Raw genomic sequence first — 18,637 nt, forward strand, 5'->3', positions numbered from 1 at the left:
ATACAAGAGTCAACTGGATATATTTAGTTTACTGGTTTATAATCCCCTATAGTATATTCTCTGCCTTTGTTTCAGAACAGAATTTGAATTGCAAAAAAAGAAGGACATTCATGTACTTTGTGCCTTGTAAATAATGTGACAGTGACATAAAGTGAATTAGGAATTATCTTAAAGACTATAAAGTGTAATGACAATGAGTTCAAAAGACCAATCACAAATCAGCTGGAATATTTAATAATGATCATTAAAATCTGATACTTACATAAATAATTTAACAGTATTGAAAATTTTATAATTTTTATAGTGCCTAATATGACAAATTTTATTGTGATTTTTACAATGAGAAGAGATATTGGTATTTCTGTTTTAATGAGAAAAATGAAGATTAGAGAATTTAAATAATGTACTTCAAAAGAGTCGATAGTGTTTTAAACCATCTGAAAATGTTTTTCTAATCCTACATGCTGACCACCTGTCTTTTCATAGAGTAGATAGCCTAATTAAATGTACAGTGTTGATTATTGATGGGATTTACTTCCTTGGTTAAATACGTAGGAAGCAGAGAGGACTCTACTTAAGCTAGAATTAAGTGGTAGTCCTGGCGTCCAAAAGCATTTAGCCAAGGGCACTTGTGAAGAACATAAACGGCCACCATGGGTTTGTCCTTCTCAGGAGGATGCATAAGATTAGGGGAGTTTCAGAAGTTAGCTATAATAGAAGGTACATTTTGATGTATTCTTAGCTAGAAAGTTTTTGTGTTTATCTTCAGAAATACCTTCAGTAGTTGGGAATCAAATTTAATAAGTATTGCACATTTCTTTTACAATAGGGACTTGTAGGTGGCACTGGTCCTCCGGGGTTTCCTGGGCTTAGAGTGAGTATCACTAAATATCATCATTCTTAAAAAAATATTTTATTGTGCAATTTATATATGTTAGATGTGTTTTTGAAACTTAGGAAAATGAGAAGTTTTACTGTCTTTATTGGTTATCAACCTTGATTAAATGTATTTTTCAACCAGATATGAATAATTAGACCAGTAGTGTAAGTCAAAAAATTAATGTATTTTATGATAAGAAAAAATAATGATATATTTTTATAGACCTGTATGTATGTGTTTGTACCTGTACGCTAAAGGATACCTAAGACAAAAGTTTCCTCAAAAGCATAAGACATAGAAGACCCACTTCTTTCCTTTTAAAAAAATTGTCAATTATTTTCAATACGTAATAGTTGTACATATTTATGGGGTATATGTGATATCTGTTACAAGAAAAAATGTGTAATGATCAAAATTTGAATAATTGGTGCTTGTATCACCTCAAACACTTACTATTTCTTTGTGTTAGGAACATTCTAATTTCCCTCTTTTATTTTATTTTGAAATCTGTGATCAACTATTGTTAAAAATAGCCACTCTATTGTGCTATGAAATACTAGATCTTATTCTTTCTAACTGTATTTTTGTATCTATTTATCATCCCTTTTATATCCTCCACCCCTACCCTTCTCATATATTTAGCTCCCACATATTTGTGAGAACATGTGTTAGTTACGTTTCTGTACCTGGTTTATTTCATTTAACATAATGTCCTCCAGTTCTGTTCATGTTGTTGCAAATGACAGAATCTCATTCTTTTTTATAGCTGAATAGTATTCTATTGTTTGTATGTACCACATTTTCTTTATTCATTCATCTATTGATGGACACTTAAGTTGATTCTGTATATTGGCTATTGTGAATACTGCTGCAATAAACACGGGAGTGCAAATGTCTGTTCAATATATTGATAGCCTTTCTTTCAGTCTTCTTTCCCTTATCTTTAGCTATCCCAAAGCACAAGGTGACAGCTTGGTCAAAGAAGTCATGGCCGGGCATGATGGCTCATGCCTATGATCCCAGCACTTTAGGAGGCCAAGGCAGGAGGGTTACTTGAGCTTAGGAGTTTGAGACCAGCCTGGGCAAGATGATGTGATCCCAACTCTACAACAACAAAAAAAAAAAAAAAAAAAAGAAAAAGAAAAGAAAAAAGAAAGAAAGAAAAAAGAAAATTAGCCTGGCCCACTGTGGCAGCATGGCAGTTCTGGTGAAGCCCCCTCCCTGCCATTTGGTTTCCTTCTGCCAAGTGGCTACAGGCTGCCCTTCAAATCTTCATTTGTCCCTTTTCACTTCTTGCAAAGCAAACCTTTGAGAGTTTGTTGGAAATGGCCTTTGATGACCAAAGATACTAGAGTGTGTGTGCTTTGTCCTGTATTGTGATGAATGAGAAATGCGGACTTCCAGCTCTTTTGTGAAATATGAGACAGACCTAAGAAGTAGGTCATCTGGGATAGGAGTGGTTCAGTGTTGGGGGTAGACAGTCACCCAGCCATGCTCCACCAGGCCACCAGTGCATATTTGGCTGGTGATCTTCCAAGTGCATGAGACCTGCTGTTCACTGATTCTCCACCTCAGTTGGTGGCCTCCAAGATGTCAGCAGCACCCCTAGGGCCCTGTCTTCAGCATGTTACAAAGCCTCAGAGTGGAAATTCTTGCTAAGGCTCTATGTGGATGCTTTTCTTCCATGGCTTAAAGGAGACACTGTACTCTAAGCTTTTGACCTCATGCCTTGTGTAGTAAAAAAGATTTGGGGTATTTTTTCTTTTGTTTTTGAGAGGGTTGCGTTTTGTTTTTGTTTCCTTTTGTTTTTGTTTTGGCCTTTCTTCTTTGTCTTTTCATGTAGACCAGATATTTGAAAGGGCAGACAATGGCTAAAGGTATAATGTGCAGCTTGTTTATATATTATTTTGGGAAACTTACCTTGGATAGGAAGTGGAATTGTGGATTCTCCAGGCTGGTGCTGGCACACTCAGCCTTCGCCCTTTTCCTCCAGTTCAGTACCTACTGTTTCTCCTTTCAAATATGTGATTGTGCTAGCTCTTTCCATAGGGAAGAATTCTCCTTATTTAAATAAAAAAGTAGTTTAAAAAATAAAGCTGAGAAAAATGTTTCAATTAGCCAAGTGAGGTAGAGCACACCTGTAGTCTCAGCTACTTAGGAGGCTGAGGTGAGAGCATCTCTTGAGCCCAGGAGTTAGAGGCATCAGTGAGCTATGATCATGCTGCTGCACTCCAGCCTCGGTGATGAAGTAAGGCCCCATCTCTCTAAAAAAATCAAATAAATAAAAATAAATAAGTCAGGAGCTCATTTATTGGAACTGTGGTAAAATTTAAGTCAGCATAAGCTTTAACTTGCCATCTTGGGATAACATGAATATGGGATTTAGAGTCAAAGAACCTGTGTGAGTCTGAAACATTTAAACTTTTCTCTAACATAATGGTAAGATTTGTAGTAGTAGTAATAATAAAATTACTGAGGGCGCCTCACATTTATTTACTATTTTCAGTGGACTGGCCACAATTGTTAAGTCATTGCATTCTCAGACCAACCCATGACTACTGAGCTGATAAGTGTTTGAGCCCAGATTTGAAGCCAGGTGATCCAAATCCAGAGTCCAGAATTTTGTTGGGCTGTACCACCTCCTTAAAACTTATACTCCCTTAAGTGTATATTATCTACCTTATAAGATTTCTTTAGTCCTTCCTGAGAAACTCTATGTGATGGTGGAACACAAATTGACTTTTTTTTTTTTTTCTGAGAACTTAGAATAGGGTTAAACCTGTAGGTATTAGTCAATGGGTAGAGAAAGGAAGTAAGCAAAAGGAGTTAGATTCCAAAGATGCTCTTCATGCAGTTTTTATTTAATCTATTAACATGGAGTTGATTAGCTAAAGCGCTTCTGTTATTACTCTCAAAATTAAGACCAAATTTTTAAAACATGGCCCAAGATATCTAGTCTGGTTTGGTTCTTATCCACATGTTCATTACATACTATTTGTATACTAGCAAAGCTGTTAATTCTCAGATGCCATGCAGCAGCATCTTTGCTACAAGGTTTTGCACATGTTTGTCTACCTGAAACACTATCTCTACTTTTCTCCAACACTTAGCACACTACCTGGCACATAAAAGTACTCAGGAAAAATAACTGAATCTTCTGTATTTTCTCTTTCTCCATTCACCTTTCAGTTCATGGGAAGAGATTCTACAGAAAAGGAAATGGCTAATGATAACTGTATTAGTCCATTCGCACACTGCTATGAAGAAATAACTGAGACTGGGTAATTTATAAAGGAAAGAGGTTTAATTGACTCACAGTTCCACATTGCTGGGGAGGCCTCAGGAAACTTAATATCATGGTGGAAGGCAAGGAAAAGCAAGTGCCTTCTGTAGAGGGTGGCAGAGTGAATGCAAACAAGGGAAATGACGGATGCTTATAAAACAGTCAGATCTCATGAGCCTCACTTACTATCGTGAGAACAGCATGGGGCAACCATCTCCATGACCCAATTATGTCCACCTGGTCCAGTCCTTGGCCTGTGGGGGTTATGGGAATTACAATTCAAGATGAGATTTTGGGTGGGGACATAGCCAAACCATATCATTCTGCCACTGGCTCCTCCCAAATCTCATGTGAGGACACATTTCAAAACACAATCATGCCTTTCCAACAGTCCCCCAAAGTCCTAGCTCATTCCAGCATTAACCCAAAAGTCCAAGTCCAAAGTCTCACCTGAAACAAGGCTAGTCCCTCCATCTATGAACCTGTAAAATTGAAAGCAATTAGTTACCTCCTAGATACAATGGGGGTACAGGCACTGGGTAAATACTCCCATTCCAATTAGGAGATATTGGCCAAAACAAAGGGGCTACAGGCGCCATGAAAGTCCAAAATCAAGTAGGGCAGTCATTAAAACTTAAAATTCCAAAATGATCTCAATTTGACTCCATGGCTCACATCCAGGTCACACTGATATAAGAGGTGGGTTTCCACAGCCTTGGACAGCACCACCCTGTGGCTTTAAAGGGTACAGACCCCCTCCCAGCTGCCTTCATAGGCTGGCATTGAGTGCCTGCGGCTTTTCCAGGTGAATGGTGCAAGCTGTTGGTGGATCTACCATTCTGGGGTCTGGAAGATGGTGGCCCTCTTTTCACAGCTCCACTAAAAAGTGCCCCAGTGGGGACTCTGTGTGGGGGCTCTGACCCCACATTTCCCTTCTACACTGTCTTAGCAGAGATTCTCCATGAGGGCGTCACCCCTGCAGCAAACTTCTGCCTAGACATCCAGGCATTTCCTTACATCCTGTGAAATGTAGGCAGAGGTTCCCAAACCTCAATTATTGACTTCTGTGCACCTGCAGGCTCAACACCACGTGTAAGTAGCCAAGGCTCAGGGCTTGCACCCTCTAATGCACCGGCCTGAGCTCTGTGTTGACCCCTTTTAGCCACAGCTGGGATGCAGTGCACCAAGTCCTGAGACTGCACAAAGCAGCAAGGCCCTGGGCCCAGCCCAAAAACCATTTGAGAATTAACCATCAGATAGTAAGAGCCATCTTTGTAGTCCTCATCTCTTCTAAATTGATACAGATGGTCCTTTCTACTTTTCAAAGTAGTTTCATATACATATCTTATTTGCTCCTCAATGAGTTGTAAAGTAAATAAAGCAGTTATTGTTACTTCCATTTTACATTCATTACTTTTAAAAATTAAAACAACATGAGCACCTACCAAATGGCTGAACTAACTGCTAGGCCTAATAATATGAACAAGTTAAGATTCCTATTTTTGGCAATATTACAATCTAATGGCATAGAAGGAAAAATAAGTAGTGTCATATACTGTGATTGCTGCTATAATGGATTAAATGTAAAACCACTGAGAAAGGAGCAATTTGTGTTATCTTGGAAAGTCAGAGTAGGCTTCACAAAGGAGATATTTTGGGGGCTATATCTTGAAGATTGTATACGAATGGGGTGGGGTGAAAGGGGGAAGAGGGTTCTTTAGATACAAAAATACTGTGTTCAGATACACAGAAGATGAGGGAATGAGGGAAAATGAATGTTTGGGAATGGAAAGAGGAGTAGTGGGATTGTAGCATAGGAAGTAGGGGGTTGGGAGCAGAATGGAAAGAATTGAGGTTTTAAAAGTAATTGGGAAGGATTATGGAGAACCTTTATATTGCATAGTAAACAACTTGTCTGCTTGCCCAGAGCAGCAGCCTCTGCTTTATCTCTCAGATGTTCCCTTCCAGCAGGTTTAGTTTCTGATAAAAGATGCTATTGCTTTAACTAAATTATTTTTTCCATGCAGTTGGTCATCATTGTTATATGCTTTCTTAGACTAGTGACAATGTGTATCACGTATGAGTATGATGGGTGTGATTAAAAAGAACCATGTGGAACTCACAGTCCTTTCTGCAGTATGCTCATATGAACTCTTATTAATTGGCCAGTGACTGCTCTTTTTAATATAAATAACTTATCCTTTGGGTCTCTCTATTTCTTTGACTTTAATTCAGAAGTTCTCAGAGGAGCTGTGTGGGAGGCGCCTCTGTCTCTGATACCATATCCCAAACACCCTCAGCAAAGCTCCCGTGCACGAAAGTATTTCTTCTGTCTGTTCCACATTCTTGTGGAAGATGAGTTGGTAGGTAGGGAATGCTGAAGGACTTTCAGGTTACCTTTGTAGAACTGAGAACTGAGTTACTTTCAGAAGGCTATAGTTTCTCAGGAGTAGAATTTCCACTCAATCTGTGACATGCTGTTTCTTGGAAATTTCGATTCCATAGTATTCAATTTTACTTTATAGGTCTTTATTTTTCTAAGTTCATTATAATGTATTTTTCATATCTCCCAATACTTATCATTAGGTGATTTTTCTTATAGAGTCACTGAAAAGTAAAATAAGATATTATACATACAAAGTACATTCATCTGAAGATGCCAGTAATATACTTACTGAAAAAAGTTAAGAATATTATTTTATCTATGATGAAAACAACAGGACATAAAGAAAGATTTTTTTGTGTGTTCGTTAAGATAGTCCTTTCTATACTTTCTTGGATTACTTTTACACAATTTCCAAGCATAGATATTTTTATGTTTTTCTAACCTATCATAAGTTTTAAAGCTATGAACTTTGAATAAACTATCCACTGTAATCATAAGCATAAGTTTTCCTATTGACATAATTTGAAATTACAAGCATGATGTATTAATATTGCATATCTGTTAAGTTGGAAAGTATTACCCTTTGCCTGTAACAGTGTTATATATTTCAGGATTAAACATGTTAGAAATAATTTATCATAGTTATATTTCACAGACTTTAAGACTTTTCCATATGATGTCATATTCTCCATTCTGAAATTTGTATTATATAAATGTAGACAATTAGAAATGCTGTTATGTTGGGATATTGAGCTCTAGAAATCACCATTTCAAATTAATCCCTTCAGTATTCATTCTACACTTTATTTCAGAACCATTATCTGCCAGTTATTATGTTGGGTCTGGGAAATTAAAAAAGCAAATGAGACATGTTTTTCTGCTGTCACAAAATGCACAGACTAGGAAGGCAGAAAAAAAAAAATACAGTGCTGTGTACTAAGTAGTGAAGTAGAATGGCATTCTAGTACTGGTAACTGTCTTGTCAAAGGTTCTGAGCATTTGATAAGGGAGAGCATGTCCACTGCAGCTAGAACGGAGGATTTCGGGGAGGGAGAAGTAAAGGGGAATGGAAATGAGGACAATGGAAGGAAAGGAGACCGGAAAGATTGATGGAGGTCTGATAGAGAGGGCCTAGGATGCTATCCTAAGAAACTGGAATTCTAACTACAAGGGGTAACATTTTTGGCATTTCACAAATGCAACTTCAATAGTTCCTTAATATTTCAAAACTAAAAAGAGAAGTTTGAACTAACTTGGATTTCCATTATAAAGAGTAGTAAGGAAACCAGGCAAAGAAAGGTAGTGAGTGAAAGAAGAAAAATGAGACCTTAGTGACACAGAAATTATAACTGATCCCAAACCACCCAGAAGTGCCATTTTGTTTTGCAATTTTTTCTTTCATACCCTTATGTTGCTATTGCCCTTTGTTTTCTAAGATGACATATTGAAAGAGTTTTTTCTAAGTCTCTTGCTTGCGGGAGATAATAGTGGTAATGTTTCTGAGGAATTAGAAGATTAAATTGATGTTAGAGATTATGTCTTTTTTCTCTTTTATTCTTCAACAGTGTCTTGTACATATTATGCTTAGTACATATTAAATGATGAATAAATGAGATAAGCCCAGAAGGATACAGCCTTTTGTTTGCCTCTGAGTTTATCCCTGAAATTATGATAAATTTTCTCATTCTGCAAACTGGAAATTATAAAATCAAATCATTAGGATGTCTGGCACATAGTAACTGCTCAATAAATATTGGCTGAATAAGTGGGTGAAATAAAACTCTAAGACAATCAAATGAAGTATCTGTTGTTATTTCCTGGGAGCATGGCACTGAAATATTTTTTAAAGGTCTCATCTAGTTGGAGAAATATTGCAAGATGAATGTCATGGACAGTATCATAGGAGCTCAAAGGAGGAAAGAATCTCTGTGGACTAGACAAATATGAAAAGGTTTCCGAAAAATGATGGACTTCACTAAAGTTTGAAATATTGGTATGATTTATAAATGTAGAGAGGAAAATAAGTTGTTGAAGAGCAAGGCACGTGTAGGAGCTTAGTGAGATGACTGTTTTGGGTTCATTAATTTATTAATTCTGCCACATTTTCTTTCTAATCCTAATGAATGATTAATGGTGCACTTCTTTCTTACTGTTTTTCAGGGCAGTGTTGGCCCTGTAGGACCAATTGGACCTGCTGGAATTCCTGGCCCAGTGGTATGGTTCTATTTGTATAATGGATATTTCCCTTTAATCTCTCTATGATATCACAAAATGTCACCTTTTTTCGTAGGGTCTTTCAGGGAATAAAGGACTACCTGGAATCAAAGGTGATAAGGTGATTTAAATATTAATATTATAAAAATAATTTTTTTATCACATTTGTCTTTTACTTTTCAGTCAACACAATTTATGAAATATTTTGTTTTTATGGAGTCTAATTTGTAGTATCAATTATATTAGTTTTCCTCAGAAGTAAGAAAAATAGAGAAATTATTCTTTTATAATGAATATTTGCTTTCTTATAATATTGCCATGTTTGTGATACATAAGTATCTTTGCATGAAATTGTGCTTTCCAGGGTGAACAAGGGACTGCAGGAGAGCTAGGAGAACCAGGGTATCCTGGAGACAAGGTAATGTTTATACCATTAATTTTATGTAAATATGAAAAAGTGTAAATTCAAAAGAAAGAACTGCTTATTATTTTATCCATGTCTTGTGTTAGAATGTGGTATCAGTATGGTTTTAAGTTCTTGTTTGAAACTTTTTTCTCAATATTTTAGCATACTTTATGAAATTTGTTAGCAGTTTGTAAATAGTGGTATATCTGCCTTTTGTGCTATAATAACTTTCTCTTCTCTCTGTTATTCTCTTCTTTTAGGGTGCTGTTGGTTTGCCAGGACCACAAGGGATGAGAGGAAAGCCAGGGCCTTCAGTAGGTTTGAACTTTTGCTTTGCTCTTTGTAATTGACAGAGTGCATGCGATGGCATGAGTCTCGACACTGTTGATCTAAGTAGGGTATAAGCCTACTGAGCATTTGCCTCCTCAGTTTCAGAATATAGCAAATCCCTCAAGTATTCAGTTCACATTCCGTAGACTTTTGGACTTCCCTCTACTCCCAACCCTAGGCCAAAGCCAAGTTTCTGAGAGTCCTAAAGATCTTGGTCATATTATTCTACTGAATAATCTATTATAGACAATATTTAAATTAAAACAATAGGCTTTGAAGCCAGAAAATATGAAGCATCTTAAATAATATTTTAACTTTTCAAAATAGCAATTTTATTAAGGAAACAGTCTGAAGAAAAGGTAGCATGTTTGCACTCTCTTGTGGACCAAAATATTCTAAATCCTTATTTTTTTTCTAACCCTTGGATATCAATTAGATGAAAGAAAAAGATACCTTATATTGCTGTTAACATAAAACTCAAAAAATTGTAAATCAAAATTACTTAATTATTAGAGCTATTTAAATAAAATGATTAAAACATGAGACAAAATATATTTCTAAATATTAAAAATCATAATTATTGTAGCTGACATTTACTGACTACACAATACCAGGCAGTATTCAAAGGACTATACATCTAAATTAATCTTCACAACAATCCTACAAAGTTGGTACTATTATTATTCCTATTTTTTATATTAAGAAAATTGAGACACAGTGTTAAAAAACGCCTAAGGTCACCTGGGTAGCCACCAGTTACTTAGTAGGTGACCATTCAGAAAAACCTAGGCAATCAGGTATGTCCGAGTTTATGCTTTTAGCTACTGTGCCATACTGTTTTAGGGTTTAATATTTTAAGACGGTTTTAGGATTTTAATATTGATTACAGCTCCATGAAGGTAAAGGTGATTACAGATAGAAAAAATTAGATATAGGATTCAATTCTACAAAAAAGATAGAGATGATTATACATATAAAAATACATATAGGATTATAATTTATTAATGTCACATTAAAACATACATTTAAAAATAAGAGTGTTGTGTTCCTGAGCAGTTTATTGTCTTCCCTCTAGCTCTACCCTTCCATCTAAGGATTGTTTATTTTTTTTAATGTCAGGAAGCAGTATTAAATTACAGAACTTTACCCCGTTCTTTGTGACTTCTAACACTGATAGTATTTTATATACATCTCTTCGGAATTATTTAACCCAAAGAACAATTTTTGGCATCTTTTCGATGAAATGTTAGTGGTGACCTTTGCTTATAGTAGTTTTTTGCCCTGGGTTTATTGCCATAAGGGCTTAACCTAGTAAGCCATGTACCCTCCCTTGTACCCTTGAGTTGAATCTCAGAAGCTCTAGAGTGCATAAACTGGATCATGAGAATAGATCATGAAGCTAACAAACTACTTCTGTTTTTCAACATGGTTCTTAAACCATATAAAGACACTCTGATGTGCAGTGATTGGCAAAATAAGATCTTTTTTACATATTTCTCTTTTTTTTTTTTAATAATGTGACAGTTTTCTATCCCTTGACCAAATAGGATGAAATGATACAATACATGCTCTAAGGGCACTATTAACTAATAAATAATATAAGTATTATTCTTTTGTACCTTACAATTAATTTTTTGAGAAAACTAGAGGTAAGTATCATGCTTACACAAGGCAAACCATTTTAGTGTTCCTTACTCTTTGATTAAATTTCTATTTATAACACATTTATGGGAGTAAAAAAATCATTGGCTAGAGAGACAAAGACCTGGATTCTGGTCCTAGCTCTGGCACTTAACCTACTAGCTAGGGTATTTAACCTTGGGTATTTGACTACCATGGTACCAGTTTCTCATGTTTAAAATTAAAGTTAGGGCCACGCATGGTGGCTCATGCCTGTAATCCCAGCACTTTGGGAGGCTGAGGCAGGCAGATCACGAGGTCAGGAGTTCGAGACCACCCTGACCAACATGGTGAAACCCCATCTCTACTAAAAATACAAAAATTAGCCAGGCGTAGTGGCACACACCTGGAGTCCCAGCTCCTCAGGAGGCTGAAGCAGGAGAATAGCTTGAACCCGGGAGGCAGAGGTTGCAGTGAGTCAAGATTGTGCCACTGCACTCCAGCCTTAGTGACAGAGTGAGATTCCGTCTCAAGAAAAAAAAAGGAAAAAAAGAAAGTTAGGCCCTATCGTATGTAAGGTTCCGTATAGTCCTGTGATTATGATGTTCTTAGATAGTACTTATTAATATTCCTCTAGTGTAAACTAAAGAAAAGACAGAGAGCCTATTTCACCTTTAACACATTATCTTAAAGCCCTTAGTATTTTTTTTCCTGAAAGAAGTCACAATAAATGCTAATGATGTTCTTTTAGGGCAGGGAGCAAGAGACAATGAGAGTGAGTCTTTTACTTACTCGTTTTACACCTTTGTGTACTGTTCTAATAAAGAAAATTAATGTCAGCAGGAATTACTTTGATAGGGAGATAATTGATTTTTTATTTGTCTTACCAAACTTTTGAAAACACTTTGGGCCGAAGGTAAGATAGGCATTCATGAATTAAAATTAGTGAGATAGCCTTGTCTTTAGTCTCTCTTGTTGTATCTATTACTTGTTTGTATCTTTTTGTTTTAATTTTAAAAAATGTTTTAGGAGACAGGGTCTCCCTCTGTTGCTCAGGATAGAGTGTAATGGTGCCATCACAGCTCACTGCAGTCTCCAACTCTTGGGCTCAAGTGGTCCTTTCACCTCAGCCTCTCAAGTAGCAAGGACTGCAGGTGCTCACCACTATGCCCAGCTAATTAAAAAAAAAAAAATTGTAGAAACTGGGTCTTGTTTTGTTGCCCAGACTAGTCTTAAACTCCTGGCCTCAAGCGATCCTCTCACCTTGGTCTCCCAGAGTGTGGGATTATAGGTGTGAGCCACTGCACCTGGCTCTATATATTATTAATAGAAAAACTGTAGATATTTGACCAGGAAAACTTTGCTTTTTATGGAAGGAGACACTTGTTTGATGAAAAGTTGCTTATGCAGAATCAGTTATTATATTAAGAAACAAACTCCCACACTCAATTATATAAGTTAATGCCTACCTAAAATATTTGTTTACTGTCATGGAAAGAATGTCAACATCATAAGGATGTCTTCCCTATTTTATAGATCCTACTTTTAATTTTCTGTTACCTAAGAGGTTGGTGTTACTAACTAATATTGTTTCCAAGTAGATCTAAGTTGTAACATGAAGTAATATTTTCAAGATATAAGAAAGAATGTCCTGATTTGGAAAGTTGGTACAGTTCTTGAATAGGAAAGCTTTTGCTCTATAAGTATTTTAAAAAAATAGAGAAAACTACCACTCTGAGGTTGTCAGTAAATACACTTTCCTTTAGACCAAGAAAACAAACACAATTGTTATGCTCTATCCATTTTTTAGCTAGAGGTTTTTGTCATTTGTAGATGTTTATTTAATATTAGTCAGTTATCTATAGATAAGTAACTTTAAGTAACTTCTAAGTTACTTAAAATGTCAGCTTTTATAAAGGAAAATTGACATTCATAGGAAATTTGCAATCGAAGTTTTTCAAAACAAAGAATTATTCTGAAGAACAAATAAAATCATGACACAATTTCTGTTTTTAAATATCTGATTGTCAATTAGCTTTTCTGAAAACAAAGCCCTAGGGTATTGCTATTTTATCCTCACTGCTTAGAAATTTAGCTTTGTGATTGGATTTTGCCACTAGAGGGCTCCAATGAGAGCCCCTCGCCCCTATCTCTATCTTCTTTAAAGAGAGATGCTTGTCATTTTGAGAACTTCAGTATACTGATTCTGACAGATCACAGATTTTGTTTTTGTTTATTTGGAAAGGGAAACTTAAATGAGGCTTTCCATAGTATTTCACTGCCTTCCTCTAGGTTTGATTGCAGTAGTTGTATGGTGTCTTGTTTTATGTCCAGATACCTCAGCACTGAGAATGAATTAAGTGCATATTGGAAACTGTGCTTTAGGTTTTGGAAAATGGGCAATCCCATATTGTAACTTGCAAGTTTAGGTGATCTGAGGCTTATTTAAATTAAATTTGAAACTTAATATGACAGAAATAATGAATGCAATAGTTTTTCTTATGAAAATAGATATATCAGACTACTGTCCTCCCTTTCCAAACTTTCATCTCTTGAAAGCATTGCTAGCCTTCTCTGGTTTCAGGATTTATGCCTACTTCTCTCTCCTGTCACTTTCTCCTTTAACCCTGATTTCACATCTTTATCATGAATCTCAGAAACTAGCTTCAGAGATATGAAAACTGAATCCTCAAAACTTCAATTAAAGGATGAAAATGATCTAGGAATTCTGTGTATGAGCCAGGAAAGCAGCAAGGGTGTGAAGAGAAGGAATAATGATTGTAAAATTGGTTGATATTTAATGAGTACTTCATATGTCAGACATTCTGCTTAGCACTTCACATGTATTATCTAATTTAACTTCCAATGACTCTTTGAGAATGTTACTACTATAATTATTATTTCTATTTTATTGATGAGAAAACTGAGGCTTAGAGAGATTAAGTAACAAGGATTTCAATCCAGGTGAGTCTTATTTACTAATTCAGGCCACTTACAGTATCAAAGGAGAGAGGAATTTTCAGAGACAGCCCTGGGACTGTGGTTATTTATGAAAGCAGTTTCTCATCTAGAATTCCCTATCTTGTTGAGTCCAGCTTTATTGTCTTATCTCTGTGAAACATGCATAAACACACAATTTTTTTTTCTTGATTTGAGCACTTGACTCATTAATTTGTTTATATCACTAACACTTGAGTGAATGTATATTCAACCTATAAACATCTTATTTAAAAACTTTTACGGTAATGATGGTTACAAATTTTTCTAAAAAGTCATTACAACCTTGTTTGACATGATAATATAATGACTACTATTTTTTTTTTTACCATATGCCTGTTTCTTCTTTTAATTGTGTTTATTAAGTTAATGTTTATACTTTGATCCTTCCCCCCATTTTAGGGCCAAACAGGTGACCCAGGACTCCAAGGACCATCTGGCCCTCCAGGACCAGAGGTAAAATATTGGTGGAAAGATAATAAATTTGAAACAAAATGGTGGAAATTAAACTTGTTTGGTAAAACATATTTAAACATAGGAAGCTTAAGAAAGATCCTCTTTAAAGTTTGTATCTCTGTAAATAGTTTGGACTAAATTTTTTCTGTTGTGTCACGAGGTATGCAACAGGGATCCTAGGGAAACAGAAAAACGCATTAGCCACATTTTCACACTGATTAGGATCACAGCTGATTTATTTGTTCTGCGCAGCTATTCATAACAAGTACTTGAGACTTGGAACCCAATTTCAGGAAAGAAACTCCACTGAATTATTAATGCAAAATGTTTCCAATTATTGCTATATCCATATATCATTGAAATCTCATACATTATTCTAAAACAAATACAATTAAGTCCGTAGTACATATATCAAATTTGTTTGTATATACTTTAAAATTTGTGACTTTGGTTTAATGGTTGATACAGAGTGGCTTTCATTTCTAAAATTCTATGTAGAACATAAGCTTCTGAGATGAAACATTTGGATTTAAAAAATCATACTATGAGTCAGAACTATGAGTCAAAGATATATTACATGGAGATGAAACTTCTGAAGCTCACTCTAGTTTCAAAAATATATGCCTATATTGATATGTGTGTGCCTGTGGGTGTCTACACACACACACATACACACAAGCACACACATATCAGTGATTACATACATATTTAATTCAGAGTCGTAGATTCAGCAGAAGCCTGAGAAAATAATTGGCATCAGAATAAATAAGTTAGAGCAATAATGTCATAGTGTCAGAGTGGTAGGCAGAGTTTCTAAGACTACTGCTGTACTGATGCTGTCTCCCTCTCTTTGTAAACCATAAAATCTACTTCGATCGCTTCGCAGCTGTCCTTCAGGGTTGGCTGATTTTTTTCGAAAATGCCTATTCTTACTTACTGTATGATTTAAAAACACATTGGGTATTGATAGTTCAAAAATCTAAAAAGCCGGCGGGGCATGGTGCAATCCCAGTACTTTGGGAGGCTGACGTGAGAGGATCTCCTTGAGTCCAGGAGTTCGAGACCAGCCCTAGCAACACAGTGAGACCCTGGTGCTTAAAAAAAAAAAAAAGGTTTTAAAAGTTAGCCAGGCCTGGTGGCTCACACCTGTAGTCCCAGATACTCGGGAGGCTGAGGTTGGAGGATCACATGAGCCTTGGGTGGCACCACTGCACTTCAGCCTGGGTGACAAAGTGAGACCCCATCTTAAAAAAAGAAGAAGAAGAAGAAGGAGAAATCGGCCGGGTGCGGTGGCTCAAGCCTGTAATCCCAGCCCTTTGGGAGGCCGAGACGGGCGAATCACGAGGTCAGGAGATCGAGACCATCCTGGCTAATACAGTGAAACCCCGTCTCTACTAAAAAATACAAAAAAACTAGCCGGGCGAGGCGGCGGGCGCCTGTAGTCCCAGCTATTCGGGAGGCTGAGGCAGGAGAATGGCGTAAACGCGTGAGGCGGAGCTTGCAGTGAGCTGAGATCCGGCCACTGCACTCCGGCCTGGGCGACAGAGCGAGACTCCGTCTCAAAAAAAAAAAAAAAAAGAAGAAGAAGAAATCGTCTTCGAAACTTCATTGTACTTAGTTTTATATCAATAGAGAGGAAACAGGAAGTAAAATACAGTAGTATATTGATCTCTCCATTCTGATAAGAAGGAAATTGAGTAATTAAAACTAAAACTTCTGATTAGTATAAGCTTCTCCATATGAGCCTACAATTTTTATTCTAATTATTTTTAATGAAAGCTTTCCTGGAGTGAATAGTATTTACACTCTTGTCATACTGAGGATAAAGAATCTATTTTAATTTTCATTATCTTTAAAGGTTATTATTATGACTGTATTGCCCCATTATTACTGCAGTTACAGGTAATATGTACACTAGAAATGTCTAAGTTGCCTCCTTGCTGTCAGTATGGTTTTCAGTCATTTTTCTTCTTTCTCATAAAGCTTGGTTAAAGGATGCATGAGCCATGTTTTCACTTACTACTTGATCTTCCAAAGATGTTTCTTTATTTCTCTCTTCCCTTTAAAATTTCATAATATCCATCAACACTGAAAACATTGTGTCATTATCTCTGATTTCAGCACCACTAATATAAGCTCCTGAGCCCCAGCCTTTTCAGAGTACCAGTCCTTCCTCTTCACCTGTCTTAAGTTTTTTCATGGAGCTAAAAATGTAACCTGTACTCTCTCAAGAACTGATGCTAGATTGTTTTGGGAAACAGGGTCTAATCCAAGGAGCATAACTTTTTCTTGATCATAAAAATATAGTACCTAGGCAACTATATATGAGACAACACTTCTATCCAAATCCTTTTCAACATTAAGCTTTTAATAAACTTGCAGGTCCAAGAATTTTAAATAGTATATTTAGTAGTAAAACAAGCCTGAAAACTTTCTGCTTGTATAGCGGATGAATTTTTCTCAGGTAAAGGGTCTTATGCATTGTGCTAAATTCAGACTTTATCCTGTATGCATTGACCAAAGATATTTAAGCAAGAGATGAAATTATCAGACTTGTGCTTTATGCAAGGCAGCAGGGGAAAGGATAAAAGAGAAGAAGGGAAGGAGGGGTGCCAAGGAGACAAACTAAAGGTTTTTTAGAAGGATGGTGCAGCCGAGCAGGGGATTGATCATGAGGTCCTGTAACAATAGAGAGGAAAGTATAGCTTAAAGAGAGAACTAGAAAATATAATTCACAACACATAAAACAATTAGTTTAGCTCATTCCAATTGTGAGAGAGAGGAATAAAAGGCAATTTTAATGCTTCTTGCTTGAAAAGTTGGGTAGAGTGTGCATCATCATTCCAAAAATAGAAAATAAAAGAGGAAGAGGAGGAGGAGGAGAAGGAAGAGATTCAGGGTGGCTGGAAATAATGTTTTGGCTTTGAATCTGTTAAGGTTTAAAGGCCTTTAGGAGACATAGAAAATTAGTCTAATAAGTGTCTTAAAATTGTAGGCCTAAAGCTCAGAAAAGTAGACTAGAGATACATACTTATATAATCATCTGCATAAAGGTATTAGATGAAGCAATGTAATAGATGAATTAAAACAAAGTTTAAAAATACTACACCTGGAAACTCACTCCTGGAAGGCTACATTCTTTGTCTACGGTGCAGCAAAATTTTAAGTTGGTAATAAAAAGTCAGTAAAATAACATTTTGGGTGACTGAAAAATACATTCCTTAGTAACTTATGGTCTGGAAGGAAGAAATATTGCAATGGAAATTAGAAAATGTTTAGAAGTGAATGAGAACGAATCAGTATAAAAACTTGAGTGTTGCAGCTGAAGCAACATTTAGGGGGCAATTTATATACAAATTCATTTTTCTTGAAAGCAAAGAAGGTAAAAAAAAATGAGTTATATACAGCATAACTCCAGGGATTTGTTTCAAAAGAAGGAAGAAGCTGAAAGAGGTAAATAGGATAGTCTCTGTTTTCTTAGTCTTGAGACTAAATCTCAAGAGTAAGGGGACTGTGCAGGAGAAAGGAGCTGCAGGAGCTCTTTGAAAAGTAAGTGAGTGAGTGACTGCGGAATCATAAAATAATTTCTGAGTTGTTGGTTAAGGTAATTTTTGGATAGGTTTTTGTTTGTTTGTTTTTGTTTTTGTTTTTGAGACAGAGTTTCACTCTTTCACCCAGGTTGGAATGCAGTGGTGCTGTCTTGGCTCACTGCAACCTCCACCTCCCAGGTTCAAGCGATTCTCCTGCCTCAGCCTCCCAGGTAGCTGGGGTTACAAGTGCCTGCCACCACACCTGGCTAATTTTTGTATTTTTAGTAGGGTTTTGCCATGTTGACTAAGCTGGTCTCAAATTCCTGACCTCAGATGATCCACCTGCGTTGGCCTCTCAAAGTGCTGGGATTACAGGCATGAGCCACCATGCCTGGCCCATTTTTTGGTTAGTTTGAAATGTAAGAGGCTTTTGCCTGAAATACAGTCACAAAACTCTGTACATTTTGTTGTAAGGGAATTTCAGATTTGAATGCGATCTTCCCACTGCCAAAAGGATGACACATGATTAGTTATA

The 18,637-nt window shown here is 36.3% G+C and overlaps 1 protein-coding gene and 1 long non-coding RNA gene across 22 annotated transcripts in view; one reads left to right on the forward strand and one right to left on the reverse strand.

The window, feature by feature from the left end:
- LOC105482774 (collagen type XXIV alpha 1 chain) overlaps window positions 1–18,637 on the forward strand; it is a 421,145-nt gene that overhangs the window by 124,707 nt on the left and 277,801 nt on the right. For 19 of the 21 annotated variants that reach the window (XR_011617622.1, XR_011617589.1, XM_071087115.1 and 16 more), the window contains 6 exons: window positions 830–874; window positions 8,710–8,763; window positions 8,840–8,884; window positions 9,128–9,181; window positions 9,430–9,483; window positions 14,519–14,572. Coding sequence is in view for 19 of the 21 variants with exons in the window: in XM_071087115.1 (XP_070943216.1) it covers window positions 830–874; window positions 8,710–8,763; window positions 8,840–8,884; window positions 9,128–9,181; window positions 9,430–9,483; window positions 14,519–14,572 (306 nt within the window). In the remaining 2 variants the exon portion in view is untranslated. The remainder of the gene's footprint in view (window positions 1–829; window positions 875–8,709; window positions 8,764–8,839; window positions 8,885–9,127; window positions 9,182–9,429; window positions 9,484–14,518; window positions 14,573–18,637) is intronic. The other 2 variants (XM_024793111.2, XM_071086876.1) reach the window with 2 other exon arrangements.
- Window positions 1,882–6,764, reverse strand: LOC105482773 (uncharacterized). Its single transcript, XR_987861.2, has 5 exons — window positions 6,561–6,764; window positions 4,614–4,645; window positions 4,350–4,417; window positions 2,801–3,144; window positions 1,882–1,984 (listed from the first exon to the last, which is right to left on the reverse strand). It is a non-coding gene; the product is annotated as an uncharacterized lncRNA (long non-coding RNA).

This window comes from Macaca nemestrina, chromosome 1, assembly GCF_043159975.1.
Source record: "Macaca nemestrina isolate mMacNem1 chromosome 1, mMacNem.hap1, whole genome shotgun sequence".
Lineage (NCBI taxonomy): Eukaryota > Metazoa > Chordata > Mammalia > Primates > Cercopithecidae > Macaca > Macaca nemestrina.